General features: G+C 42.7%; 1 protein-coding gene across 7 annotated transcripts in view; it reads left to right on the forward strand.

Annotated features, from left to right (window-relative positions):
• LOC117215078 (RNA-binding protein Musashi homolog Rbp6) overlaps positions 1-19,952 on the forward strand; it is a 761,999-nt gene that overhangs the window by 491,228 nt on the left and 250,819 nt on the right. For all 7 annotated transcript variants that reach the window (XM_033461509.1, XM_033461508.1, XM_033461502.1 and 4 more), the window contains one exon: positions 3,169-3,210. In XM_033461509.1, coding sequence (XP_033317400.1) covers positions 3,169-3,210 — 42 coding nt within the window. The remainder of the gene's footprint in view (positions 1-3,168; positions 3,211-19,952) is intronic.

The following is a 19,952-nucleotide window of genomic DNA, read 5'->3' on the forward strand; positions in this document are numbered from 1 at the left end:
GCCGACGTCGGGCCGCTTGACGTGCTCCAGGGCGTCCGGGGGCGTGCGAGCGACCGGTGTGAACTTTGCCGTAGGGGATTATGCAAACGGGGTGGTTCGCGGGAGCAGAGAACAGGAAAGGGAGAAAACACAGGAGAGGAACGACGTCGTCGGTGTGGATGGCGGCGGTGGCGGTGGATAGAGTCGGGCTTTCTTGCTTGTCATTACCACGTTCGTGGCTTCCACCACCTCTCCCGGCTACGTTTTCTCTTACCTATCGCGAGCGGAGCACTCGCGAGGAAGCTAAAGTTCGGGAACGCAGCACGATCGTTGTTTAAAATTAATTCTCCGAGAAAATTGTTTTCCGAGATGTGTGCTCCGACTAAAGTGTGATTGACTTTTTGAAGCACAGAGAAAAAGTTATAATTTGCGGTTGTGTACAGAATGAATATATAGGGAGAAAATTATTAACGTTGTAAGGAAGTGAAAAAGTTACTAAGCTTTGATAATATGAGTTGTTAATATAAGCTTTGGTAATATAAGAATTAGGTTATTAGTAATAGGGATTAAAATAGTAAAATGAATAATAATCTTTTTTGACTTAGACATAAATAAATATATATATATATATACTTATTTAGTAATTAGTAACTTGGAACTACAGACGTACGCAGTACTGCAATTCGCAGTTCCTACGTATGCCTGATTTTACTTAGACACTTTATTGAAACAAGCACTGAATTCTAAAATTTCTCTGTAAATAAGAGTGGCGTGTTCATTACAAGTACAATTATAGAGATCACTAGATTATGCCAATCTGAAATTATTAATCGAATTCAATTGCTACCAAGTATTTTGAAGAATTTTCATTCTTCAATTAAATTATGTATAGAAATATAGGATATTTTTTCAAGATATTTAACAATGCTTATATCTCTATATTTATAGAGACACGTATGAAATATGAGATGTCTTTTAACACTATAGATTATGCACAAGACATTCATCTTAATTACAGTGATGCGTCGTAACGTCGAAAGGCATTTCACTGGATTTATTATTGAAACCGCTGATTATTCGATACCATGGCTGTCTTTGTCGTAACGAATTGAATAGATTCCTCGAGTAAGACGCAGAAAGTAGGTGGATTTTCTGGTAATTCATCCCGATAAATGTTCGTGAAAAATTGAAACCCAAACGATTCGCTACCGAAGCGTGATCATAAATCATCCTTCGGATCGTGCTTCTCTATCGAAGAACCTGTCAGTGCATCCATATTGCTTCTTCTTACGTATATAGATTAAGTTGTCTCGAGTATGAACAAGAAAATACGCGGTACAATTGAAAAAGAAATGTTCGGCGAGTTTTTTGAAGGACAAAAACACATTCAATCTCTTTGGTGGAATCCCTGGAAGCTAAATAAATAGGGGAAATGTTTTCAAGTCTAGGATTCGACCTAGGATTTCAGACGATAAAAAATCTCCTAGCTCTGCTCCCGAAGTCAGAGGAGAAAAACAAAAAAACTGACCCACATTTGGCAATGCGACGAGAAACTCTAATAAAAAGTCGTCGATTCAGCATTTGCCCCGATCGGTCGGAAATTAAATGTTAAATCTATACCTCCAACTGTCATTGGCGGTGTACGTAAGCCACCAATATGTACGTGAAAAATGCTTTTCTATTTAAACGATGTTCATGTTTTCGAAACTAATTACTTAGAGGAAACGTTCGAATTTCATTATAAATATCAAGAATGCAGGGGAATATATAGTTCTCTCAAAATATTATAGATTGAGTATTTTACACTATAACTTATAACACTACTAGTAGTGATTTTAATACATATTCATAAAAATATTGTGGAAATGACAGTGTTCTTAATTCAGCAAGTTAAAAGATGTAAAAGATAATTGTTTGTATTGAATGAACGTTTTGGATGGAAGTCCTTTAAGAACATATACGTATCTGCACCCAAAAATTCCAGCAATATCTTCAACCGTTTCCCACGTTAACCCATGAATTCTAAATCTGAAATCCTTCGACTTCTCCAAGCTCGTTCTTCCAAACACCGTTTCAGTTCATTGGCGAATTATTATTCAGCGCGTTCTCCTCCTATCGCGTTTACGGCGCGGTACGTAGTCAAAATACGCGATCTTCGAATGACGACGAGTCGTCGATCGCCGCTTCGATTTGGTCACGCACTCGAAACACTTTGCGAAAATTTTGGCAGTTGAAACTCGAAGTTCGCGAATAGCTGGCCGCCCGTACGATGGCTTTACGATCACGTACGATTTCACGTAGGTTCACAGCGTGTACGTTCGAAGTAAGGTCACAAGGGAAACCGGAACGAACATTGGAGCGGCTCGATTTCGCGGCGAGAATTTACGTCGCGGCTGCACTGGGAATTCCATAGTTTCGCCGGTATCCCCTAACCATCCAAGTGAACCAAAGAGGATGGGCTTTTGCTTTTTAGCCACGTAAGGTGCGGTTACATTCGACCTGGTTGTACGTCTCCAAGGGCGAGCGTAGGAAACTAAGCGGAGGATAGAGTCGAGAAAGCCGAGAGTTCGGTTGCTCCAACTAACCAACATGCACCTGTACCGGAGATCCCCTACCGCAACTCCTTCGCGGCTCTTTATTCACGGTATTCGTGTGCCCACTTTTTATTACCTGATAATTAATTGTAATAGGAGTTTCAGATGGGAAAACCGCCAATTCCTCCGTTTCCGTTTGCTCCATTTCCTACGTCGGGAATTCCTCCGTTATTCTCTGTTTACCCATTCCCTTCCGCTGTTATTCTACAACGCCCGTTTCCGTGTTCTGCGATTTCGAACGATCCCTGGCAATTTTTCTTTCATGGTGCGCTTTGTCAAAGAAGCTTTTGCTAATAGTTTCTTCGCTTGGTTCGAGAGGTTTCCTTTTGTTTACGTAAGAAAGAATGGGTTTGTTAGTAATTGATATTGTCGATGGAAAGTATACATTTTGATTTTCTGAGAAGAACATGATAAGTCTATTTTTGTTGACTTTTATGATTATGAAGAAGAGAAAAGAATCTTTCAGTTCTTGTAAAGATAGAAATTATGACTTTTTGTAGCTTTCGCTTAACTCTATGACATCTACTTGCATCGTATATTAGTATTATTACCAGACAGACAATGCATTAATATATTTCCTTTATCTGCGTTTCAGATCGATCCGAAGGTAGCGTTTCCTAGAAGAACACATCCAAAGGTAAGAAACTTTATCTTTACCGCAAAAGCCCGAAATCCGCGAGATGACAATCGTCGCATTCGCCACAGCCGCGAACTTTACTTCCTTCACGCATGAAAAACTTCTTTGACCGAGAAGTCAGGTGCTAAAAGATAAGCCAGACTGGTGGACAGGAAGTAGCTAAGGGGCAGACGTGAGCTTTGAAGGTCTACTAACGAAAGACGGTGGTAGGAAGAGTGGTAGAAAGGGGTTGCAAAGGCCGAGATAAAGAGGAAGGAACAGAGAGCCAGGCGGATGAAGGAAAGATAGAGAAGGAACGCTACTGAAGAGCGAATAATAAAGCTCTCTCGTTCTCGTAATAAGAGCAATTAGATGTAATTCATTTCAAAACCCAGAATTATTTTCTTCCCAGTCTACCGGACTGTTAGTCACGGCCGAAACTCTCGCCGCGAAAGTCTGAATCGTACGGCGGCGGTGAAACGAGGACGGGATGATATCAAAAGGGAAAGAGGCAGAGTGCAACACATTCCAGCACATCCACGCGCGAGCATACACGCGTGCAGATTTCTACACGTACCAGGGTCGACAGAATCGAGCATGTACGCTTGTGTATTCGCATGCGCCTAGGAAAGAACGGGGATGAGAGGAGAAGCGAGAGAAATTTGCGCGGCTTAATAATATAAATGCCAGGCACGCGAATTACCGGCGAGTGACTGAATTGCGCTAATTTTAATTGTACCCTTTTCTCTCCTTCCCTCTACTCTAACCCCTAACAGACACCCTCCGCAACTATCTCCCTTCACCGCTATTCGCTCGATGTCAGTCGAACTCGTTCTAACGTTTCGAGCCGGCCTCTTTTCAATAGGAATCCTCTGACAGCTCGGCGTTCATCGCATCACGACCACATCTTTTTCATTTTTGTTATTTTCTTTTCTTCCATTCCTGCTATTTTTTAGCCACCGTCGGTGTTTTTCTTTTCACTTTTCGTTAGAAATAGCACGAACGTGAGCGCTACGTCGCCTTCCAATTTTATTTCAACGTCAAAAGCCGGAAGCGCATAAATTATGACGCGAACGGGAAATCACGATTCAACGCCGTCACCGGTAATCACGTATCCCGTGATATTAACGAGCCGCACGTTCGATCGGACGGATTGCCTCGATGAAAATTTTGTTATTTCTGTTGCGAAGACTCGCCTATGTAACAGCTGCTTCAATTTACGCTATTACACGATAGAAGCGGATAGACGGAATTGGGTTGCACTTCGAAAGGAATTGTTCTACTATTTGAAGATAGCTTATTTGCGAATATAAAGATGATTTTGTGATGTATTTTTTCTATTTTTAGTTTCTGGTGCAATACGAACTAAATTCAATTATTTATAAAAAAATGTTTATCTAATGACGCATATCCACAATACTTTGGAATATACATGCGTACAGCAACATCGTTCCCTTTCGCATTTCCGGACTTCTCTGAACGAATAGTGAAAGAGTCTTACATTAACCATTTTATCACTGGAACACCATCGCAAACACACTAGTAATAACACGCAAGCTCGTTCTAAAAAATCAACAGCAGCGTATAAAAGGATGATCAGCTTGGAACGTGGCAGTCTCGACCGATCCGCGTTCAGTGGCGCGTGCATTCGAAATAAAATAGCGACCATTAATCGCGAGATGGGAGTAACATATTTCGCCTGAACGCTCGAGGCAGTTGGAACGGGCGGTGCAATTTTCATAAAATGGCGATGGCTGCACTGGCCTCGACCCCTTCCTAGCCCCACTCTCTGTGTTCCTACGGTTCTCCGCGAACCTCGTTCGAAAAAGTAATACGGATGCACGCGTTCCGTTTCGAGTTTTGGGAGCTTTGCCAGCAGTCCAGCTCGGGACCACGCGTACGATACAGATGGCATATCTGGCGCGATCCACGCGGCGTTAACTCGACGCTATAATAGACGTCATCGTATAGCCACTCTTAAAGAGCGACTCCCTTTTATTTCAACGTGGAATTGCCGATAGTAGACCGAAGTTGAACGTAAAGCGTAGAAAAATCTTACGTCTGCGTAACGATAATCCACGCTAGACGGTAGTATCCCCCAGGCCCTTGGAAACCTTAATCCTGAAGCGTAGGTTTACGTTCTTTCATTAAACTAGATTCGAGAACGTTCAAAGCTACGTTTGAGTTATGGGCGATGTCTGTACTGTACATTCACCTTTTGTAATTGGCCTTTGCTGCTTAACGACGCTGATAAAGATAGTCGCATAGGATACGTCTCGTTTGGAAAAATTGACTGATGGTAGTCGGGGGTGTAATCATTGGATAACTGTCAGGGAACTAATGACTTGCAAATTCGATTCATATGACACTGACGTTTCAATTTCAAAAGAAAAATCTAAAAAGGGGTATCTAGTTTCGTGTTAAATGCTTGTAGAGCAAATCTTTTTACGTAATTGAACTAATATTACTAGTGAAATTTTACTAGTTGCCTGCCGAATACATAACAACAAGTTTGATAAAAAAGTCTATAAGAATTCTCTAAACTATAATTTATAACAATCCTCTATTATTGTTAGTTACCGAATTATTATACGAAAGTACTTTGGTTTCGTATGAAGACGTTAAGAAATTATTATATTTCATTCCACTAGGTAAACAATATTCTATCTGAAGGTGTAATGAAAATTAGCAATTACAACAGACTAATAGAATATTTCGCATAAAATAATTCATCAGCCTATGAATATTCTATGAACTGCGTGCATTACCTTCATTATGTAAATACTGCCAGCACGTGTAGCAAAGCTTTTCAAACAGTTCTATGGCATTTTGGTACACATAAACTCCTGTTCTTTTGTGGTTCACCGTACCAAGGAGAAGATAGTGACGTTTACTCGAATCGTTGTTCTACCTCACGTTCCGTAACCACTGCTACGATATTATACATATCTAATTCCTTGATGAAAGCAGAAATTTAGCCCGAGAAGTTCGTCAACCCCCAAAACACATGTTAAACCTGATGAACTTTACAGAGAAAATGGCTACGCCACAAAGTTCATTGAAATGTCACCGACTGTCCCTACACTATAGTCCGTTGTAACAACCTCCTCGAGACCTCGTGCCGGAAGCGCTTTGTTACCGTACTTCCGGGCTAGCGGAAACGGCGCAATGCGCTTCCGACATGACGGAAAAGTAGCAACAGTCATTACAGAGTCCTCCAAGAACGCCTCAACGTCTTTTTTCTTATCGGTTGTGCTGTTTTTTATATTTCTCCTTTGGCCTACTGTCTACCCCTCTGAATGCAGGCAACTCACACGTAAGCAAAGGAGCACAAAAGGATCGTTCTGACAATTCTAATGATATGGAATTGCCATAGGAATTTTCATTTTTATTTGAAATAAATATCATTACATTATAAAAAAAATATAGTCACAGTAACTAAACAAAACACTTTCAAGCTATATCTCACCATATCTCATTAAATAAGTAAAAGTTAAAGTTGAATTTTTCTACGTGTATTTCACGTATCGGCGCATCTCGCATTGAAATTATTTATGGTTATGTGAAATGCTTTGGTGGAGTCAAGTTATTTTGAAGTGGAAGGTTTGTGCAATGCAGCAAGTTTCAGGATAAGCTGGTATTAAATTCATGTTGGTAGATAAGTGTGAGAAGTTAAGTGTGAAATATCTCTCGAATTGTTATCGCCGCGCTTTGTTCGATAAACTTTCGCAAGGATTGTTTATTACATCGAAGAAGTTTGAAGCACCTATCCATGTAACTTTCATTAAGACATTCATTCATAGTTGTAGTTTTCAGTTACCCTATACATGATACAAAATGCAGTTTCATTGCTGCGGGCGAGGATGAGCTGTATATTCCTTCAATTTTCGCAAATTACATAAATTTGATTTGATATTGAACAAACGGTATCAAACAGAACAAACTATAAACCAAACTATCAAACTGCCCATGCGATTCTAAACGCAGCATATAAATGAAACAAATAAATGACAAAAAAGGTATATCAATATTTCCAAACGTTATTATAGTAACGTGAAGACTACAATCACGGCTCGTAACTAAAAAAGCATACGAAAGATTGGCAAGGAATGGCAACAAGCTATCGGTTCGAGCAGTATCGTCATCGACGTTGGTATCCCCTTAAGCAAGGCCATCGTTGCTTCAGGGTAGCAATGGCATCAGCCGCGCCAACATAAATCCACTTGTTACTGAGTAGCGATACGTGCATATAGAGAGGATACAAACGTGTACGTGGGACATTATTCAGAGTGACGTTACCTTGAAAACGTAGGACCTGAAGTGAGAGAAAGAAGGGAATACCGCGGGAAGAGCATAGAGATAGATGTGCAAAAGGATCAAGGTTTGAGAGAATCACGGGAAAAGGGAGCAGAGAGAAAGGAAGAATAGGGTGGCGAAGGAAAGACCAGGAAGGGAGAATAGAAGGAAGAAAGAGAGCTATAGCACGTCTCGCGTAACGAGCTGCCGGCACCCTAGGGTGTTCAGCTCCTCCACGTTCACTCCTCCCGTTTCGTCTCCTCGTCTAGTATCGTCTCCACCTCCATGCCTTCGCAAGCATCCACGTACCTTCTTTCAGGGAAGTCGTTTTGTTTTCTTCGTCGAGTGAGCGATACCCAACTAGTCGACTGGTAGTCGTTGCTATTCCCGATGTATCAGCGCCACTCGTTCAACAATCCCCTACTGAAGCGTTTCGGTGAACTTGAAGAGGTTTCGACGTTCCGTTAATCACCGAATATACTTCTCGTTATACATATTAGCTCGGTTTCGGTTGCAGCAACCGTATGCAACGGGATACTCGTTAATGGTGATTAGTTACTTTGAAAGATATCAGGTTCTTTGTAGCCAGCGAGGAGAAAGTTCACGATATGAAGTGTGTAAACACGTGGCCGTTTCTCGAGCTTCGCTCGAGGCTAAATCTCGAGGCCAAAGCATTAAAGGCTGTGAGGATCGCGAAGGATCACGTGACAGCGGCCAGCATCTCCCAGAAGACCAATTTGTGATTCCGAGTAGAGCAAGGACTACGACTACATGTACATCCTTTGGGTACTTTCGTGCTCTCTCTCATTTACTTTCTCGGTGGGCGGGTTAAAAGAGACCTGTTACATTCATCTTTCGGGACTAAATACGCTCCCTGGCAAACTCCCTAGCTGGCATTAGAGCGAAATCCCATGCATTTTATACGCGGTCAGGTCATTCAAAGCGACGGCTCGTTACTTATACCGGGTGTGTACTCTGGAACACCTTCCCCTCCCCGGACAGTTCACCGGTGGCACCCTTGTGGACACAGTCCAACCCCGAGGACCTTCGCAACCTTCCTCTGAAACATCCGGCTCTCTCTTCTTCCGTTTTTCTAGCTAACGTCCACTTTCTCTTCATCGGTTATAGCCTTCGGGCTCTATGTGTAGCAAGATCATAGAAAAGGGGTCGGGGCCGTGAGGACGGGGTATGTTTGCGCGTCGTAAGTGGCATCCAGTGTCTGTACAACGTTCCACGTCCCTGAAGGTTTCTGCAGCCGAAGTTAGGGATCATACGCGCCATCCGCTGACAGGTAGCACAGGATCCGAGTGCATTTATGGCCGAGCAACTCGGCGAGATGAGCGAAGGTAACGGGTGTGAGGCTGTGAGGTGCAATGTTATCGTTTGCTAGAAAAAAAACCACGTTCTAGAACGAGAAGTAAAGGTGGTAGTAAAGCCGATACTGTGTATCATTACACGTCGTGAATGGTGTCATTTGAGTTTCGCTCGGGAACTCATTCAATCTGACAAAAGTTTGTCAAAAGTTATCCGTCAGCGCATATTTTTTGAACGAGAACAACGTACTTTATCTCTAACTGGGGAAAGGCTTCAAATCTAGCAAGTAATTTTTCCCCAAAGATAGGATAAGTTTTATTTTGAATGAATTTCCTGGTCTGATGATAGACATTTAACAGGGTCACTAACTCATCATATTCTAGAGATATGAAAAGTTCAGTATCTCGAGTTTTCAAAAGGTACGAACCGATAATCTCTCTTTTATCCGGGTCTATTCTGTCTGGAGGGTCGATCGTTTCGAGGCCCCAGATTGAAATTCGTAGCTCGACCGAGCGCAAAGCACTTTAATGCGCCCGCTCCCCCTCCTTGCCTCTTCTCTTCTTTTCTTCCTATCATGCGGATTTCGAGGTGATCAATTTTATTGCCCTACTCCCCGCTGTTCCTTTTCCGCGACTTATACAATCGGCCCTGGAAAACATCCGGATCTAACTCTACCGCTTCCGATCCAACCGTGTCTTTTAGAACCAATTGATACGAAATAACATCGCGCATTATTCGCACAAAGTGTTCTACTAAATGAAGTGCATCGAGATAGATCCGTTCCTTCGGCAATGTTAATTCTTTCAACTATTGTACCCTTTAATCGATACTTGACAAAATGAAGTCGAAATTTTTAGTTAATATCTCAATTCCTCTACATTTATTTTTTCAAAATTTCGTCCAACATCTCGCTAAACATGCTAACACAATCTTCCTTGAAACTGGAGTCAAACTGGGGAAAATACGATGTATCAAGCTCTCATTCACACTACTAAATGTTATTGCGTTATCGCTTGATTAACTGTTTCCTAAAATATCGCATAAAACGATGAGGCGGATATCCCAAGGGCGGCGCGTGTTGGGTAAACCCACTGTCCCCAGGACAACCGAATAAATCGTCGAGTTAATCTTTGACAGAACTTTCTAAACCGTGACGCGACAGCGAGGTAGGGTATCGTTTGACCGTGGATCGCGGCATGGCTGCCACCTGTCGCTAACGACAGTAGTTTCTCGGCCAGTGGAAGACGGAAGCCTCAGATATGTTGTGTCGCATTGAGATAAGCTAAGCTCTCCCGTGATGGAGCAGGCCGTAAACTCGGGGAGCCATGCCATGATGCCACCGAAATGGCTGCTAGATAATGTATAGGTGTACGTGATGTGCACCAACCCCTCCTCCATCCTCTGCTCAACTCCAAACACATGCACACGTAAGTATACGTGGGGGTGGCAAGCGCACATACCACTTTTACGCTGCCCTCGCCGCCTCCGTGTGATCGTTCCCGTTGTATCACGGCTGCTCGCGCGTACACGTAGCTCCCGCTTCCTGGCTGAAGAGAACCAGCTATTTTCGAAGCGACACTCCACTCCACGGAAACAACCAGCTATCTACCTGTGGTTTCGGGAAACGAACTGCCAACTGGGAGGTGCTTGTCCCCGCATTTTCTAGCAGTGCTGCTGTTTTTGTTTCGCAGTCATTAAAGCCTTATTAAAGCCTTTATTATAGGTTCCAGTCGAGACACGCGACGGTCCTATTTCAAGCGTGATTTGCGTGTGATAAATAGGACTGTTGTTAATATAAGCTTCGCAAGAGAGGGAAAAGGATACGTTCTATGTAATGATTTATCGCACGTGAGAGCAAATTGATAGAATATTAAATATATTTACTTCTTGTATCGACAGAGTTTTCCTTCATTTAAAAAAAGTAGCGATTTTTAATATGTAGAAAATTATCAAACATTGGTCACAGTTTACTGTGCAATGTCTTTTTCCCAAATTCTTAAACGCTTTTTACGTTACATCATATCTTTCGTGTACAGCAAATTCGCATCATTTCCACAGAGGGCAGTCCATTAGCATCAACGTCGGATAGTCGTCGGAATCCAAAAGTAGCCTTCATTGGAGAAATCGTTTTTCACCGAGCGTAATTGCAACTTTATTAGAATGTTCGATTCCCCGGCCGCATCTTTGTCGACACTTCGACGCTCTGGCGCCGATGATTTACGATCCGTCGCGACACGAATTTCTCGAAGCATCTCGCTCAAACCTCATAGCTTACAACATTTTTTCAAACTACCATTCAGTGGAATGCAAATTCTCCGCTCAATCACGCGTAAGACATTCGAGGCTGCTCCGTTCGGCCCGTTCTGTTAGAGATTTTTAAACCAACCACCTGAAATAGATCACGTCTCCGTGCATAGGCAGCGTTCTGCGAAGAAAACAAATTATAGCCCGTTTAATAGACACCTCATGAATATTCAAAAAGTTGGCCGTTGTACCTGTTGAACGCCCATAGCCTTCGCACTTATTTATTCCCTTATTCTTTCAAGCCTTCCATTTGGTTCCCTCGTCGCGATTGTATCGTTGTTTGCCGTCGTCGCTGGTCGATTCTCGTCAATCCTTGTCCATTTACCCTTATCGTTATACGCGTCATAAATATCTAGAAAGGTAAATGAGGCCGAAACGTGGGTCTGCTGGTCTAATATACTTAATAGCCGGAGTTTTTAATGACGACTCAGCAATGATAGCAGGATGGTGGGTGGGCGGGGGTGCATCGTGAACGAAGCTTGAAACAATGTGACAGCACACAGGTTCGTCGGCGCACCGTCTCGCTCGCACGCTTCATCCGAGCTCGGCGGACTCAAAAAGCTTTTCATTTTTTGCCTAGCGCGCTTTTTATCATCGCATTGAATCGACGTGTAGAGAGAAAGCGTATGGAGGAAGCGGAACGGAATGGAGTGTGTGCGTGTACCTCTCTGTCCTTTCGTCGACTTCCAGCTGTGCCAGAGTTTTTCTCCTATCCCAGCTACCATCCCCTTTTCCTCTGCACAACCCTCTCTGGCGTCATCTCTGTCGCTCTATGCGTTACTGACGCGTGTCTCAACGTTGCATCATGGTGAATGGGTCTGGTAATTGCACGCTTAATATTTCAGGGCTTTCTTCGTGTAAGCATGTAAAAAAGTCCGCGATTTAGCCCTGTGAAGCGAGCCAGTCGCTGTCCCTTCTCGTCTCGCTTCCTATTCCTTCTTTTCATCGCGATATCTTTCTTTCTTCGCTGGTGTTTGCGATTCACTGACGAAAGTAGCAAAGCGGAAACTCGTTCCTCTCGCGAGCGAGTGAAGCGAGCTGACAAGCTGATGCAAGCGCCCACGAGCGCGCGCACGCCTTCGCTGCCGCCTTTATCCTGTCGGTCTCTTCAGCCTTACCTTCCCTTTGCCGGATTCTCCCGGCCCGTTTTCTCTTAGCCAGAAAGCTAAACTTCGGCTGCCGGACAATTTTTCGCGGGCCGACTCATCGTCGTTAAAGAAGATAAAAGGACGAAGGAGTGCAGCACAGAATTTCAAATAGAAACATCGTGGTAAAACCGTATGTGAGTAATTTATAGCAGTTGTTTATCCGAATATATACGAATTAATATAGAATTATACTCACGTATCATGTTACAGTGTCGGTACTTATACGAAACAGTTGGGGTGGGATAATTGATCACGTTTAATTTTATCGCAACTTAAGCGCATACGTCCGCTAAGGTTACTGGGAAGTAGCGCGTAACGGTTCTTGCTATCGAGGGAGAACGATTGCTCGAATTAGAAAGCGTACAGCGTTCCCATCGCTCCGATAAGGGACAAAGGGTGTCCTAATGCTAGTCTCCCGACAAAGCGCCATTTCGAGTTCTCTCCTCCGCGGTCGGATCGTACGACAAAGGCCGCCGCAATCTCAATCACAAATTGACAATAAAAAATGTTCAATTAACCCGAGGAGCCCGGTGGATAGAATCGACTCGAATTGACTCGGCTTGGCCGTACTATCAGACGTCTTTTCACCGCAATGAGGGATCCAAGAAGAAAAGAGAAGAAGCTGAGAGAGGGTGAAGAAGGTGTCTACGAAAGAAGGAGGAAAGAAAGAGAGATAGAGAGAGGTAAAACGGGAGCTCGCGTGAAGTTGGAAGCAATCGAGAAGGTTTAATCCCACTCAATTGCGTTCCTTGCCCGGTAACTTCAGTTCTTCGCCGCCCTCTTCACCCTCACGTTTCATCCCCTGCCTTCAGCGAGCCACTTTTCCCTTTTGCTACAGCAAACGACGACCGAACGTGTTCTGTATATGTATATATGTGCGAGTATGCGTGTAGACGTGTGTAGGTACGCATGCAGTTGGAGGAGCACGATTGTGGATGTGTAAAAGAGTCCTTCTTTTGTTCGCCCGCTATCTTCGTGCATTTCCGTAGTGGTCGCAGAGAATCTTGAATCTGAGTGCAAGACACACGCACGCACACACCTATAATCATCTCTCGACAGTCACAATGGGTGCTGTCTAGGTTGCCGGTTGTCGGGGTTGCATTGGTATTGGTGCGCGGTGGTGATGTTCAAGCCTGAGGAGGAGGTGAGACCGCCTCGTAAATATTCTACGGCCAATTTCCCGTTGTACGCGAATACAACGGGTTCCCCTGGCCGAGCGAATCGCAAGCAGAGGCTACAAAAAGTCGAGATACCGTCGAAGATATTTTTCACCTCGACCCCTTACCGAACTCGGGGATTTCCGTCTCTCTATTGTCGATGAATTCCTGCGGGTTCTTCGAGACTTTTCTGTATATCCTCTTTTTCTTTTTCGTTTTTATTCGGGACTCTGCTCGAAATCGAATTCACCAGTCGGGAATCGAGCAAAAGTGGTTGAAAAAAATTACAAGGACAAAACGGAGTCGCGTGAGAAGTTACCCTCAGAAAGGTTGAGAGGGCACCGTTTCGTCCGTGAATAATAATTTTCGAGCAGTTACACAGAATTTCTTGACGCTTCGCACGCGGCCTGTTTCCACCTGCTGCACGCTCTTTTAATGGCCCCACGTTAAACCTAGTTTCCCCGCACATGTTACCACTATATAATTTAGTTAAAATATGCATGCGGTCTGATTCGGATACGAGGACACCCTCTAACAGATCGATCGAACGACTTGGTTCAATTAGGAGCTTTACGTGTTTCAGCATTTTTCTTCAATATCCTGTTCAATATTTACACCTTGATTCTATGTCGTACTTTTGTGAAAGATTAATTTCTACCTTCTACACTAATAATTTTTATTTTACGACCCTTCTATATTATTACACATTAAAATTTCATTATTTATTAACAAAACAAACCACTAAATGTGACAAAATTCTTTGAGAAAGGCATAAAGAAGGATTAAATCATTGTTGACAAAAGCCCTTTTAAAATAGAATTATACTCGATGAAGGTGTCTCATTGCGAGCCAGTGGAAGTGGTTGTTCGTCCACGGAGAATTGAAATTCCTGGGCGCACGGGACGGGCGAATTAATCGCAAACGAATTTATCTTCGACGCTCCGGGTTAAACTAAAACGCCCAGATATTACGGGGAAGTAAGCTCGTTAGAGGGTTTACAGCATCACCGGTGCCTCGACCGAGACCTCATCCCTCCTGTATTTCTCGCGTAGGTGGTAGTAGCTTGCGGTCTGGTAACCGCAGTCTCTACTGCGCTGTCGGTTGCGGATACCTCGGCCTCGTGTGCAACCTCGCGTCTGTTTTGTGCAAAGGGCTTTCAAAAACCGCGGCTGCCGAACCGTACCGACTCCCCAAGAACAGACGCCAGCGGTACGACGTGCCAGAGACCCCTCTCTCTAAAGCACCATCGAATACACTTTGACGGGCGCGCGCTTTCGATTAAGCTTGAAATCTACTCTTCCAGCCACACTCCCGCGCTAATCTCGACAGTGATTTTATGGGAACCGCTTCCTCAAATTTAAGACCGTTGCTGTCCTTCAATTTCGATATTTCGTGTATCACGCACAGTCCTAATATCATATGGGATTTCGATAATGAAAGTTTGTTTAACGATGACGAGATGTCAAACAATTAACTCGATTGTTGGGAACTGGATGAATGCTTGATTATAGGTAAACAGATTTTTTTATGTCATGTATCCGAAGTTTCGTTCTGTTTTATTAATAATGATACATTACTGTTGCTTAATATTTTTTAAGAAAGTATTATATTGCATGAAACTCGTGCTTTCCTTGTTTAAACAGCAATTGCAATGCGCCTAGAACGTTGCGTGACGAATTTTGCTACTCTTTCTTATAAGCAATAATTCAATTGTTACCATGATATTTTGCACACTAGGTTATAAGTTGTGTTCTCACAAAGATACGAATAGTATATTTGCAATTTTCAGGTTACTTCGTATGCGCTTAGATCTCACAGCCTAATTTATATCTTCTACATTATACATCGATAATTTAAATTCACACAAATACAAATTGTTATCTATGTAACACATAGTTTACCAAAATAGATAAGAATGGCATTAAGAGGATTGGAAACGTGTATCGCGATGAATTTCTTATATTACTATTGCGATTGAAATTCGTTCGATATCGTTCGACTAGGAGCCTGTGATTCGAACATCGTGAAAATATTGAAACTTCCGGAATTGAATTGGGGCTGATAGGCCATGTATTTGATCATCCGGCAGTGCGAGTATTCGTGCACCTTCACCGGCAATCCCTTTTCGCTGCTTGCCCCGTCTAATCAGTAATTAGAATCTGTGGATATACGTGCGTCTATCCCTTCGTGGCAGTCCTTCCGCACCGCGTGCAGCACGCCTCCCGGTAGACCCTCTTCTAGACTGCTGATTAATATTAACCACGTTAGTCGTGCTGTTGTGATTAATATGACGTATCGATCGACGTTATCTAAGTGAATAATTAATTCGAGATTGTACATGCAGTCGGCGCGCGCGTATAGTCGTTACGCAAGCGGCACGTTTCCGTATCGTCTTGAATGCACGTGTGTCCGCTTGACACACACAGTAATTCGGATTCACTATAGCCCTTGTAATTTCAATGCAATTATTAGCGCAACAAGATGCTATTGTGTGTGAACAACCGAGTTTCCTCTGATTGCGCAACGTTCGTCTGAAAAATATTCAAATAATTCTTATAGCTTCTGGAAAAATTTATCTATATATGTTCACCTTCGCATTCATCGATATTCTAAATAAATGTTAACTATCTTAACGAGAAACAATTACAATAGAATTTGACACTGTTACGATCCTCGAATTTCTATATTCCAATCTGAGTTTCATTTTAATCAATAAAAAAGACTTATATTATTTTGAAAAGATGTTTAGCATAAAATTGAGACGAGAGGAGAGAAACAGCAAGATGAAGTATACAATATATTTCCACTATAGAAACTTCAATTTAAAAAATACAATCATGTTTAACATTTGGGAATATTCTCTCAAATATATCAGAAGTACCCCTAAAAACCATTTCCCATTTTTTATCTAAACGTTTTACAACAGTACAATAATTTCTGTCGTTTAATCAACACTATTGAGTTTAATTAGCTAAGAAATCACGAGAAGCAAGTTGGATCGAGCAACAAATCACAGCGAAAACGTAGGTCGGCGGTACTTAACGCAGCTTGAGATCCAATTTCCGGAGATGGGATTAGAAAATACTTGCGCTGATGTTCTCAAACGAACGATTCGTTTAGAGTAACGAGCGTCAGCCATGCGTAAAGCAGGGACGTTCGTAGAGCGAGGGCGATCGGTCGCGAAGCTTTCGAGGAATGACTATTATGTCCGTGGTGGCTCGTACGGTCTCGACTAACCTGAGGGCCCGTTAAAACACGTGTTCTCTCGTCGGCATAATGGCGGCAATAATTCCTTCGCCGAGAAATAAATTCTTCAATAATAATTCTTCTCCTTGCGCCGCCGTATGTAGCTAACGTACCTAACTGGCCTCGATTTATCATTTCCACGTTCGCGCTTCGAATGCCCCACCCTTACGTCTTCCGCCTTCCGGTTTCCCTTTGCCGGTGGATATGCCTCGACTGCACGTGTGATTTAAGTGGGAATGTTCCCTCATCCTTTCATTGGTTATTTGGACATTTAAATGTAAAATTTGAACACTCTACGGGGAGGTTTTTGCGAAAGGCTAAGAAATATTTTTTAAATTAAACTCGGAATTTCTACCATTTCTCCTTCTTTGTTGAATGAAATAGAGGTAGCAGCATAAGTAGTTTTTGTGATTGGAAAAATTCTGCTACAGTTTATCTTTCTTTTTATTATAGTATTTTATATTAACCCTTATTCATCTTTGATAATTGTAAAAAAAAGGTATAGCGTTAAACAGGCATACCGAATAAAAGTTCGGGAAAAGAGTTGGCAGATAAATGCACTTTTTTACATTACAATGACAAATTAGTTTGAGAAGCGGAATAATGCTGCTATCGATCCGAAACGCGAGTCAACTAAATAACAGTTAACAACAATTTTGTAACAATATTCTCGCAGTTTATGGTATAATATTCGATACAAAAGAAACCATGCTACCTGATCAAGAACAAAAAGAAAGAGTAGCGGAGACTCGTCAGATAAGAAGGAATCGTTGATTTATGGGCAGCCAATCTATAATTTGCAAGTCAAATGCATGAATAAAACAACGTGGAACGGTATCGATGAAACACGAGCGTCCGAATATGAAAAAATGATCGATGGCTCGTCAAAATTTCGCCGCTGTACGCGGTACATAGATTCCGGGACACCCCGTCGCGCCACGAATTGCCATCCCGTTCTATTTCGTTTCGTTCACGCCGGCTCCCGCTTCCCGTTTCGCCCCCCGCGTCATCTCTCTTGCCGACGAATTAAGCTGCTTTATAAAAATGTAAAAGGATTCAGAAGCGTGCCGTTTTCGAGGCAGGAGAACGGTAAGCCCGGATGCGAACGAGCCGGAGAAAGAAATAAGGATGAACCATAGGGGAAAGGAGATGGAAACGGGGTCTCGACTAGGTACTCGCGAAGCTGAGGAATCGCAAATGCGATTGGGAGCTTCATTGTTTCTAGGGGAAGAAGAAAGAAACCGTGAGACTTTGACCTCAGAAGGCAGTTTAAAGTCGGTGAATGCTCGAAAGAGAAACGTTCTCTTCAAAGAATCGTGATATTTCCTAGAAATTGTATGTCTTCATACGTCGAAATTTTTCCATTAATGAACATTTAATTTTGAAATACATATTTGCCTGATTGATCGTCTTGCTGATGCGTATCGTGATAGATGAGTTCAATGGGGGGTATGATTAGAGTTTTCCTTCCGGGTAACGATGTAGTATGTAGACCCGATGAGGAATGACGTTTTGTAATAGAGTAGGGTGAGTTAAATAGTAGATAGCTTACGAGGTATTAGAAACTGCAAAGAGACCAAGGCTGTAACTTCTACCTTGCAAACATGAGCTCGTTAACCCAATTTCACTACAAAATTCAGAGTAAACTACCCTCAATTGGGAATATTTCGTATGTTACTATATTATGAATAATTCTGATAAAATTTACAGTTCCTTGTACATGGGTTAACAATATTTCTACTTTAACGATTGAGTTCATTTTGGTTGTTCTTAACGTCAATAAATAAAATCGTAATACAAAAATCTCCAACATATAAATCAAATTATTTGGAGATATAATAATTTATTTCATAAATGCTGTCTCACATCTAACGATAAATTGAACTTATTCAACGTCTTCGTCGTTTTTCTTCAACAAGATTAATTCCCCTTTGAGGTACATACATCTCTTCTACATAAATAAAACAAGCTGTTTACTACATTGGCCGTAAGCACGAAACACACGAGTGGGGAAGCACGACTGGATTGCCATCCACTCACTCCAGTCAGGGACGATACTCGAAGAAAGAAACCAGTTGGTTTGTAATTCCCGATTGAATCGTGACGTCGTACGAATGTCATTACCTCCTTATACATTAGAAATACTGCTCATTCCGACGTATACGTATCGCGGAAAAAACATACCCTTCCGGGTCCCGGTTCGCCGGTAGCGGAATCCGCATTACGTATTCATTCGTGATTTCCTTCGGACTGTAGGGCGGTTGGAAGTCGAGGCACAAATGCACAAAGTAAGATTCCGATCTCGAGGCATTAATTGAGCGGAGCTCTGTATTTCCCTGTGGGCCACGTAGACAGAGGTGCCTTCCGCTACCAATCTCCAGCAGTTTCGGTTTCAGACCGATAGAAATGGAAAGAGGAAAGGGGGTGGCGAATGTGGCTTCGAGCGGATCACACTGGGGGCAAAGGGGCGCGGAAAGGGGGAGTTAAAGTTGCATGCAGGGTGTAATATGGCGTAGGCACGGTCTACGAGGGGGGCCAAGGGGTGGGGGAACGAATACGGGATAATAGAATGTGCATGTAATAACCAAAGGAAATATACACTGTACAGTCTCCGAGAAGAAGTAAGGAAGAGAAAAGAAAAAGGAAGGAATAACGGAACGAAAGCAACGGAAGGGAAAAGAAATTTCTCTCTTACCTCCGTGTTCCTTACAGTTTCATCGCCTTACCTTTTTCTTCTTCTTCTTCTTCTTCTTCTTCCTCTCTACTTCAGCACACAAACGTACGTCCGCGCGGATTTTCGAGGAGTTTGTTTGCAGGAATACGTTTACCTTTGCTTTATTTCGGGGTAGACGCACGTCCGACGAATTGTAACGAGATTCTTTGTACCTCGAGAAACGTGCACGTTAGTTGCTGTAAGACGTAACATCTCAAAGTAACCTCGGTAGTCGGAAAGTTTTCGAAACTTGTTAGGGAAATCGATGACATTTTCTGGTGGATTTATAAGGATTGTTTCTAGAACTTCATACTTGTTTTAGACTTTTGTCTAGTTATGTCAGGCGGGAATAGAAGCATAAATTTTCAGAAAAATTAAACGTTCCGTGAAAATCTCTTTAATCCGTACGTTCTTCGAGATTCGAATTATTATACGACGACAAGACCAGTGATACAACGAGTAGTCGTGCCTCGACAAGACCGCTAGTCTAATTGAATCGGTAACGTTTGACCGAATAATGCTGAGCAACGTCCAAATCCGTTTGCTCCATGGTGTCGACTACAGAAGCTGGGACACATTTTGTCT

The sequence above is a fragment of the Bombus bifarius genome, unplaced genomic scaffold (genome assembly GCF_011952205.1).
Source record: "Bombus bifarius isolate JDL3187 unplaced genomic scaffold, Bbif_JDL3187 scf7180000009343, whole genome shotgun sequence".
NCBI lineage: Eukaryota > Metazoa > Arthropoda > Insecta > Hymenoptera > Apidae > Bombus > Bombus bifarius.